The 11,091-nt window shown below is 34.0% G+C and overlaps 2 protein-coding genes across 6 annotated transcripts in view; both read left to right on the top strand.

Moving 5' to 3' along the window:
• The window catches only part of LOC117107223 (ADP-ribosylation factor-like), a 10,823-nt gene extending 3,687 nt beyond the window's left edge, over positions 1-7,136 (top strand). Inside the window, exons 1-4 of one of the 4 annotated variants that reach the window (XM_033248836.1) lie at positions 152-704; positions 3,953-4,129; positions 5,770-5,907; positions 6,638-7,135. In XM_033248836.1, the coding sequence (XP_033104727.1) occupies positions 611-704; positions 3,953-4,129; positions 5,770-5,907; positions 6,638-6,798 (570 nt within the window). In that variant the 5' untranslated portion in view covers positions 152-610 and the 3' untranslated portion in view covers positions 6,799-7,135. Of the gene's footprint in view, positions 1-151; positions 705-847; positions 1,151-1,681; positions 2,948-3,952; positions 4,130-5,769; positions 5,908-6,637 lie in introns of those variants that run through there. The other 3 variants (XM_033248832.1, XM_033248834.1, XM_033248833.1) reach the window with 3 other exon arrangements.
• Positions 7,137-10,283: 3,147 nt separating this feature from the next.
• LOC117107221 (ADP-ribosylation factor 6-like) overlaps positions 10,284-11,091 on the top strand; it is an 8,191-nt gene continuing 7,383 nt past the window's right edge. For both annotated transcript variants that reach the window (XM_033248828.1, XM_033248830.1), the window contains exon 1: positions 10,284-10,617. In XM_033248828.1, coding sequence (XP_033104719.1) covers positions 10,410-10,617 — 208 coding nt within the window. In that variant the 5' untranslated portion in view covers positions 10,284-10,409. The remainder of the gene's footprint in view (positions 10,618-11,091) is intronic.

The raw sequence follows: 11,091 nt of genomic DNA, 5'->3' as shown, positions 1-11,091 counted from the left end.
ATTTTTGATATATGACGTAATTACAATCGCTGTTCTTTACTGTAACTTGGAACGACGTGGAGGATGCGTAAACAATTACCATTACCATTTTACCATTTTGTTATAATTGTATTTATAATAATCATATTATTCACCTTCTAAATTCTTGATAAATTTCATATTAGGCCCTATTGACATATTAATACAGTATACCTAGACAACTAACGCCTTCCGTAACAATCTAACGGTTCACCTGGGCGGTTGATCAAAGGAATCTTCTTCAATAAAAATATCACCTAACTTGTCTTAAATTTTAGGCTGTTATTATTTAGGGCTTTGACGTTTGATTATCCCTAAACATAAATGACCTGCATGTCGACGATGTTTTTGTAGACGCACTGCGAAACACGACTTCTAACCGCGTCAGATTTAAAATCCGCCTAGGTTATTTATAGAAATGCAAATGAGGCGACACAATTTTCTCCACGTATTCAATACCACATCATATTACACAACTGGGTACCTATATAAAGATGAAGACTTGACAGTTGTGACATACCACTCGTAAATTCCAGAAGACGATATTGGACAAATTTGAATAACGTCGAATAATCGGATTTATTGTATCAGAATGGGTTTGATTATTTCAAAGTTAGGAGATATGTTATTGAATTCGTTTAAGGATGGTCCTTGTCGCATTCTAATGCTTGGTTTAGATGCAGCAGGTAAGGATTTAATCATTTTTTATGATATTATTCTTAGGTCTACGTAGATCCTGTCTCTTATACACATCTAGATGTGTATAAGAGCATAGATAATAATTGACGGCTGTAGTCGCAACTAGTATCGGATTGTCGATGCCACAGATTAAAGATCAAAGGACTGTTTTTACGCACGATGTATATAGGCCTACGATGTAAAGGACAAAACGTTACAACCTCTCCAGGCCCCTAAAAACACAAGTTAATGAAAATTGAAATAGAATGTTCAAAGTTGTGATTGCTGCAGTTCTCTTATCTAGTTGCATGGGCCTGGGCCTGGCCCTGTCTAATAATGTTTTCTCAAGTTTTGATGGTGCAAGGAATTCATGGTTATATTGCAAATACCGAGTTTCTGTGCATTTTCGATGGAACTCTTGACCATTTGCTAAGCCCAACTAAGAGCTTTTACAGTGAGTGTACACACAATAGTGAATGCATTGAGGCCCTGTACAGTCGTCCACAGTGGACTCAGTTCAGGTCATTGTTTACTAGCCTTGGGATTGCAAGTCTAGTTAAACATAGAAAAAAAACCGGAAAACGAGTAAACGATTTTTCGGAGCAAAGGTACCTTACTATTCTAGCTGTTATTGCCCATCCTGTTTTCAACCTGAACTCCTTTTATGGACCAGGAAATATAAACAACAATGATGGAGCACACTCTACTGCAAGCATCACGCCTAATACCTCTGGCACTTACAAACCTAAATTTTATTATCAAAATATTAGAAGTCTTAAAAATAAATTAGAAACATATCACACTCGGAATTAAATGCGCATCTTTTAAACCCCACGTTCCACTTCGTTGGATTTACTGAGACGTGGTTAAACTCAAGAGTGTTTGACTCAGAACTTCACTGCCCAAGCTTCACTATTTACAGAAAATATAGAGATGATGGCAGAAGAGGAGGAAAAGATAGAGATGATGGCAGAAGAGGAGGTGGTGTTTTGCTCCTTGCATCGAATCAATATAAATCCCGGCGCTTGACACATCTTGAAACTTGAAATTATCTGGGTTAAAATTAAATTAAGTAAGACTAAGCATTTGCTAGTTGCAGTTATTTACAGGCCGCCAACTAACGCCGTGACAATCAAGGTTCCACCTGGGCGCGCTTGATCCAAGTAATTATTATTAATACTAACAATGTCCATCTTTTCTAAGGTTTTAGGCTTGTTTGTTTAGTAGGACCTCGACGTCCCGATTAGGCCTAAACATAAATGACCTGCATATACGATGTTTCTGTAGACGCACTGCGAAATACGAATAAACCGCGTCAAGATTTAAAATCCGCCTTGGTTATTTGTAGAAATGCAAATGAGGCGACACAATTTCCTCCACCTATTCAATGCCACATCCTTTTATTACGAAATGGGTACGGTACCTATATAAAGATGAAGACTTGACAGTTGTAACATACCAATTGTAAATTAATAAGAAGACAGTATTATAGGTCATTAAATTTGAATAACGTCGAATAATCGGATTACTGTAATAAAATGGGTTTCATTATTTCAAAGTTAGGAAATATGTTATTGAATTCGTTACTGTAACTTGGAACGACGTGGAGGAAACGAATGCGTAAACAATTACCATTACCATTTTACCATTTTGTTATAATTGTATTTATAATAATCATATTCACATTCTAAATTCTTGATAAATTTCATATTAGGCCCTATTGACATATTACAGTGTACCTAGACAACTAAAGCCTTCCGTGAAAATATAACGGTTCACCTGGCGGTTGATCAAAGGAATCTTCTTCAATACAAATATCACCTATCTTGTCTTAAATTTTAGGCTGTTATTTATTTAGGGCTTTGACGTTTGATTATCCCTAAATATAAATGACCTGCATGTTGAGGATACTTTTGTAGACGCACTGCGAAACACGACTTCTAACCGCGTCAGATTTAAAATCCACCTAGGTTATTTATAGATATGCAAATGAGGCGACATAGTTTTCTCCACGTATTCAATATCACATCATATTACACAACTGGGTACCTATATAAACGTGAAGACTTGACAGTTGTGACATACCAATCGTAAATTCCAGAAGACGATATTGGACAAATTTGAATAACGTCGAATAATCGAATTTATTGTATCAGAATGGGTTTGATTATTTCCAAGTTAGGAGATATGTTATTGAATTCGTTTAAGGACGGTCCTTGTCGCATTCTTATGCTTGGTTTAGATGCAGCAGGTAAGGGTTTATTCATTTTTTATGATATTATTCTTAGGTCTACGTAGATCTATAGGCCTACCTACTGCACCTTTACACATTTTCTTACAAATAGACTAGTTTTTTGTATTGTATAACACTTGGTTAATTAATACTTTTTAAATCTTTCATATATACTTTACTTTATTGTTGTTATTTTATCACTAAATGGCATTATTTGGAGGAAATTGTATGTAGTAATTTATATTTGTCACTTTTATTGATTGATTTTTTTTTATTAGTGTACTGTACTTAGCTTTTAACTTTGTAAAAATTGATTTTAAATGCTGAGCGTTTGATCTTTATTTTTGCGAAGGCGCTATATAAATGCTTCTTATTATTAATATTAATATTTTTAAAACAATGTAAGATCCGTAATTGTCAGAATCATTTTTGTTTCAATAAGCTTTGCAACTTTTCAATAACTATGGACATTTTTAAAATTCTGAAAATAATTGAATAATTATTATGAGTTTTGGTAAGGTAAGAATGTTAGCAGACCCTCTATAATAATGTCCACAGCTGGTCGAACGTAATGATATTGTTCGCAGTTGAATATTCATTAGATGACGGCACATACAACCTTTTGTTTATAGTGCACAGATTACACATAATATACATAGTCAATATATTGGAACAGAATTTTTATTTTTTTTACACGAAGACAAAATGACATGTTTATAGTGCTCACAATGCTTATAAAGATACCAACATGCCTACAGCCACCTAATCTTGCGATTGAATAGGCCGATGTAATTTTATGTTAAATTTTATGTTATGTCATTGTATGACAATAGCAGGTTTAGCGAACAAATTCATATAGTTCAACAAAAAAAGAATAATATTTCTCCTTAATTAGTATAGGTCTATTTATTTATTTTGATTTATACTGAATACTTCCTTTTTTTTACAGTTTATATATTAGATTTTTTTTTTACAGTTTATATATTAGATATTTTGGTAACATTTTTGTCTGTTATGATTCAGGTAAAACAACAATATTATACAAACTGAAACTAAATGAAACTGTTACAACGATTCCCACGATTGGTTTCAACGTAGAGGAGGTGTCCCCAAACAGGAATGTGACATTTACAGTATGGGACGTTGGTGGCCAGAACAAGATTCGTTGCCTTTGGAGACACTATTACCAGGGCACAGAAGGTTAGCATTAAGTTCAAACTTTTCCGATGCCTTAAATTTTATACCTGCAAACTAATGACTATGAAGGCCTACAGTCATATCTTCCTAGATTTTTAATACTCTCTGAAATGTTCTTTAAAGATGTGTTGTCCCTTGCTAATGTCAAAAAATCATTTAAAAAAATAATTTTGAAATGAACTTGCTCATATTTCAATAGCATACAAATTATTAACTTGTGCATAAAAATTATTGAATTTAAAAAATGTGTACCCTGATTTTTAAACCAAAAAAAAAAAAAAAAAAATCACGTCCAGTGACTGGAAGTGTTTATCATTTTCACTGTAAACTGATGGGTAGACATTTTTTAAATACACTAATTTCTATGTTCAAGTTGATAACTTTTATGTTACTTCAAAATGGGCAAGTTAATTTCAAAAATTATTTTTATGCATTTTTTTGGTATTTACATCTTTAAAATATCGTGGTTTACCCAGGACCTAAAGTGCCACTGCTTGACGAGGGTTTGTCATTTCATGAATAATGAATGAATAAATAGTGAATCTAAATAATGTTTGTCACTGTGTGCATGCGGCCTATATAGTGAGTTACTGACTGTATTGTAGTTGCAAATTCGTTAAAAAAAAATACGAAAATCGCCGTTACAAACTTATTAATCAAATTCATGTTGAAAAATTTATGGGAAAACGGACGTCACGAAAAAAAAAATAAACAACCAATGCTAATATTTAAAAAAGTATATATCTGCTTTTTCTATTCAGAAAATTAAATTGAATTATAATTCTTGAGTTGCGGATTTTTTTTTCCTTTCATAAATGCAAAATCTCCATATCAATGAAAGAATGTTGTAAATTTAAGAGCATGCATTCATATTTTCTAAGCTTCATATTTTGTATTTATTTGCGACAAAAACACATACAAACATACATTTAATTTTTAATTGCGCTTCGTCACTCCAGTATATTTTTCAGTTTACTTGTTAATACATCTCTCCAATTAATATGAGTATTAACTTTCTGGACCAAAAAGTGTCCCTTTAATAGAGGTGTCCCCTCGGAGTTGGCCGTAGGGGTGCTCCCTTAATATGGGTTTCCTAAAGGAGGGGTTCTACTGTAGCCTTCTTTAAATATTTGCTGAGCAAAAAGATATACATTCTAGTGGTTAAAAATCACCTCGTATTACGTCAACCACCCCACCCCCTTCAAATTTACTTTCCTTTTCCCCATCATCATTTGTAGAGCCGTTTGTCATTTGTCATGATGTAAGTTTGTGCACAATTGCATTATTCTTTTAACAGTATTTTGTCAGTGTGGCGGCTCTAGGATATATTTTCTGAGGGGAGGGGTGCTTGAGCTGGGGGAAGGGTTTGAGAGGGTGTTCCCCCTTCCAAATGAGATTTTTTAAAGAATAGGAACCTCTGGATGGCCAGAAATGACACTCTCTGATTGTGACAGACAATTGTGTTGGCTTGGCGTGGGCCTATTTTCATATATTTTTTAGTCCAACTGCCCGACGAGCTCTGTCCGATGGGGGAGCTTGACCTATCCGGTGGGGGCTTTAAGCCCCTGCTTCCCCCTCCCCCTCCCCCGCTGGCGCCGCCACTGGTCAGTGTGCCTAAACAAAAATTGTATATTTTTGTTCAGGTCTGATTTTCGTTGTGGATAGTGCTGACAGCACCCGGTTCGAGGAGGCTAAAGAAGAACTGTTCGGCATTCTCGAAAGCCAAGAAATGACGAGAGGTGTGCCAGTCTGCGTCATCGCAAACAAGCAGGATTTACCTGGTAAGAAGTCAATTGACTCTTTATTTATGCATTTTTTCCCCAATGTATTGCTATATTTACCTATTATTAAAATATTTAGTTGTTAAACTGTGGGTGGTCTTCCATTAAAATGGTATTACAACAATTACTTGTCTGTAGTTTCATCTGTTATTCAACTTCTGACCACTCGTTTTATCGTGTTGCCACGCTGAATTGATTATAATTAATTAGGCTTAATTGCTATATGTTGCTGATTTATATATCATTGTTTATCATCATCGCCACCTTGCCCTATATGGAGTGGAGTTTTAAGTTTTTGTCTCCTAACTCCTCGGTTTGCTTCCTAAACCTCTTAAAGGGATTTAATTTATAGAAATATCGTTCCATCCTGTAATTTTGAAAGATATTTGCTGTTGGTTGGATAAGAAAGAAAAAAAATAATAATCATCATCAAATCATCATCGTCGTCGTCATCGTCGCCCTATTAATTACCATCATCATCATCACCACCGCAGGAGCCGCCACCATTTATTACCATCACCAACATTCATCACCATCATTCATCAACATTATCGTTATCATTGTCATTAATAATCATTAATTACAATAATTAATATGATATTTTAATAAGGCCATAATGTTAATTGTCTACTTGTCTGTGTCATGATTTTATAAACCGTGCTTTTTTACATTAGTAAACATTAGCTGTTGTCATTTTTGTACATAACTCATCCTTAACTTATATTTACAGGTGCGCTCTCGCCATCGAGATTGGGAGATGCTCTTTCCCTCAACAAATTGCACGGAAACCCATGGCACATACAAGCAGCTCAGGCAACGACTGGTGAGGGGCTCTACGAAGCTGTGGATGAACTGGCAAGAATGATCAAGAAAAATAAAACAAAGCGTTGATTGTCTAAACTATTTTTATAAAAAGAATCGTAATCTGGTTAAATCAACCAAGTTATTGAGATCGTTTAAAGACACTGGATCTGTATATTTTACCATTTCTCTATTCTTTGAATATACTGTACTTTTAAATTTCTACAAGAATGTTTAATTGTTTTCGTAGTAAGACGCCTGTAGATCGTTGGAATTAATTTGTTATTTGATCTGTGAGTTGTTGAAAGCTGATAAATTGTTCAGTAATAAACCCTCGCATAATGTAAAGATAAATATTTTAATAGATTATATTAATATGCAACGTTATATAGATTTATATTGTTTTTGTACATTTTGTATATATTGATTAATTGATTGATTAGTTGTTTGAATGATCGATCGATTGATTGATTGATCTGTTAATTGATTGATCGACTGAAAGATTGGTTGAGTGAGTGATTGATTGGTTGAGTGATTGATTGATCGATTAATTGATTGATAGATAGATCATTCGATCGGATTTTCATATCATTGGTTTGTTTTATTCGATATTGTATATTCTACCTGCTTTTTTATTGTCTAATATTTGTAGGGTTATAGCTTTCGTAATTATGTGTCCATACTGGTGGTCAGTTTGTATATTTACTAAACCCTGAGCAATAAATCTCAACACGTAATATATACAAATGAATTCATTTCTCGATCAATTGTCTTATTAGCTTATTTATTCGATAAGTGTTGGTTTATTCTCACACCAGTTCATTTCCATTTTGTCCATTATATTGTATTGCTTCCGTATGTAGCTAGTGTCCACTGGCGATCAGTTTGTCGAGACTCTTTGCAATACAAAGTAACATATCCTAAAATACGAGGTGTTGAAATATGCAAATGAGTTCATCCTTGGTTAGTTATCATATAAAATATTCTTTTTCTCAGCCTACAAATATCTGTCTCTTATACACATCTAGATGTGTATAAGAGACAGTTGCTATATTTACCTATTATTAAAATATTTAGTTGTTAAACTGTGGGTGGTCTTCCATTAAAATGGTATTACAACAATTACTTGTCTGTAGTTTCATCTGTTATTCAACTTCTGACCACTCGTTTTATCGTGTTGCCACGCTGAATTGATTATAATTAATTAGGCTTAATTGCTATATGTTGCTGATTTATATATCATTGTTTATCATCATCGCCACCTTGCCCTATATGGAGTGGAGTTTTAAGTTTTTGTCTCCTAACTCCTCGGTTTGCTTCCTAAACCTCTTAAAGGGATTTAATTTATAGAAATATCGTTCCATCCTATAATGCTGTTGCTGTTGGTTGGATAAGAAAGAAAAAAATACTAATCATCATCAAATCATCATCGTCGTCGTCATCGTCGCCCTATTAATTACCATCATTATCATCACCACCGCAGGAGCAGCCACCATTTATTACCATCACCAACATTCATCACCATCATTCATCAACATTATCGTTATCATTGTCACTAATAATCAATAATTACAATAATTAATATGACATTTTAATAAGGCCATAATGTTAATTGTCTACTTGTCTGTGTCATGATTTTATAAACCGTGCTTTTTTACATTAGTAAACATTAGCTGTTGTCATTTTTGTACATAACTCATCCTTAACTTATATTTACAGGTGCGCTCTCGCCATCGAGATTGGGAGATGCTCTTTCCCTCAACAAATTGCACGGAAACCCATGGCACATACAAGCAGCTCAGGCAACGACCGGTGAGGGGCTCTACGAAGCTCTGGATGAACTGGCAAGAATGATCAAGAAAAATAAAACAAAGCGTTGATTGTCTAAACTATTTTTATCAAAAGAATCGTAATCTGGTTAAATCAACCAAGTTATTGAGATCGTTTAAAGACACTGGATCTGTATATTTTACCATTTCTCTATTCTTTGAATATACTATACTTTTAAATTTCTACAAGAATGTTTAATTGTTTTCGTAGTAAGACGCCTGTAGATCGTTGGAATTAATTTGTTATTTGATCTGTGAGTTGTTGAAAGCTGATAAATTGTTCAGTAATAAACCCTCGCATAATGATAAAGATAAATATTTTAATAGATTATATTAATATGCAACGTTATATAGATTTATATTGTTTTTGTACATTTTGTATATATTGATTAATTGATTGATTAGTTGTTTGAATGATCGATCGATTGATTGATTGATCTGTTAATTGATTGATCGACTGAAAAATTGGTTGAGTGAGTGATTGATTGATTGATTGGTCGATTAATTGATTGATAGATAGATCATTCGATCGGATTTTCATATCATTGGTTTGTTTTATTCGATATTGTATATTCTACCCGCTTTTTTTATTGTCTAATATTTGTAGGGTTATAACTTTCGTAATTATGTGTCCATACTGGTGGTCAGTTTGTATATTTACTAAACCCTGAGCAATAAATCTCAACACGTAATATATACAAATGAATTCATTTCTCGATCAATTGTCTTATTAGCTTATTTATTCGATAAGTGTTGATTTATTCTCACACCAGTTCATTTCCATTTTGTCCATTATATTGTATTGCTTCCGTATGTAGCTAGTGTCCACTGGCGATCAGTTTGTCGAGACTCTTTGCAATACAAAGTAACATATCCTAAAATACGAGGTGTTGAAATATGCAAATGAGTTCATCCTTGGTTAGTTATCATATAAAATATTCTTTTTCTCAGCCTACCGAAACATAATTGCGATAATTTATGTGTTTAAATAGTTTAATAAGATTGTGAAGCTCGTGGTACCTGCCCATTATTATATTATATAGCCTATACCCCGGTATATTCAAACCACGGCCCGCGAACCAACTCCGGTCCCATAAAAATTTAATCCGGCCCGCTTATTTCTCAAAAATAAATTATTTTTCTGGTCGATTTTATATTATTGTTGAAAAAAAAAATTCTTAAAAAATGGAGACGACATTCACATGAGAAAAAATGCGTTACTTAATCTCATAGCTTTAGGCATTCAGGAAAACGTTGGAATTAATAGGAATATAATGACCCAAGCATTTTTAATTGAATATGAATGCTACAGCCACGTACCTAGTCTGACAGTTTTAACAAGTTTCATAGCTTTTTCTGATTAGTTAAATTAATTTTACCGATGTTGTGGTGTATTGTCGTTTATGAGACTGACTTCGCAGAAATAATATATACATCTTGTGTATCTACTCAAATGTTCGTTTTGTGCATCTTCGTCCAACATTGTCAAGATGACAGTTTAATGTTATATAAGAACATGAAAGTTGATAAAAATCGTAAATTTTTAATTGCTATAACTTTTCATTTTGTTGGTAAATTTTTACGAATCAAATTGTAGCTTATAGAAGCTCGTGGTCAAAAGAAATCAAATGTAACAGACATTTCGAAATACCCAAAATTAATAAAATAGTAACTAACACCATAAAACGTATGGCACGCATAGATAATAATTGACGGCTGTAGTCGCAACTAGTATCGGATTGTCGATGCCACAGATTAAAGATCAAAGGACTGTTTTTACGCACGATGTATATAGGCCTACGATGTAAAGGACAAAACGTTACAAACCTCTTCAGGCCCCTAAAAACACAAGTTAATGAAAATTGAAATAGAATGTTCAAAATTGTGATTGCTGCAGTTCTCTTATCTAGTTGCATGGGCCTGGGCCTGGCCCTGTCTACCTGTTCGAATGACGTTTTCTCAAGTTTTGATGGTGCAAGGAATTCATGGTTATATTGCAAATACCGAGTTTCTGTGCAATGGTGCTGTATTTTCGATGGAACTCTTGACCATTTGCTAAGCCCAACTAAGAGCTTTTACAGTGAGTGTACACACAATAGTGAATGCATTGAGGCCCTGTGCAGTCGTCCACAGTGGACTCAGTTGAGGTCATTGTTTACTAGCCTTGGGATTGCAAGTCTAGTTAAACATAGAAAAAAAAACGGAAAACGAGTAAACGATTTTTCGGAGCAAAGGTACCTTACTTATATTCTAGCTGTTATTGCCCATCCTGTTTTCAACCTGAACTCCTTTTATGGACCAGAAATAAATATAAACAACAATGATGGAGCACACTCTACTGCAAGCATCACACCTAATACCTCTGGCCAGAGACGTATCCAGGGGGGAGCCGTGGGAGCCGCGGCTCCCCCCTTTGTACACAGTGTTTTAAATTTTTAAATTTTAAAGCTTATTCTTCAGCCAATACAAATTCTTTCCTGGGATCACTGAAAATGAATACTTCTAAACATGTAAATATGCATCAGTACACGTTATACATAGGCCTAATAGAACA

The sequence above is a fragment of the Anneissia japonica genome, unplaced genomic scaffold (genome assembly GCF_011630105.1).
Source record: "Anneissia japonica isolate Jap-2015-1 unplaced genomic scaffold, ASM1163010v1 scaffold967_len435762_cov181, whole genome shotgun sequence".
Taxonomy (NCBI): domain Eukaryota; kingdom Metazoa; phylum Echinodermata; class Crinoidea; order Comatulida; family Comatulidae; genus Anneissia; species Anneissia japonica.
This window is presented reverse-complemented; position numbering and strand designations above follow the sequence as displayed.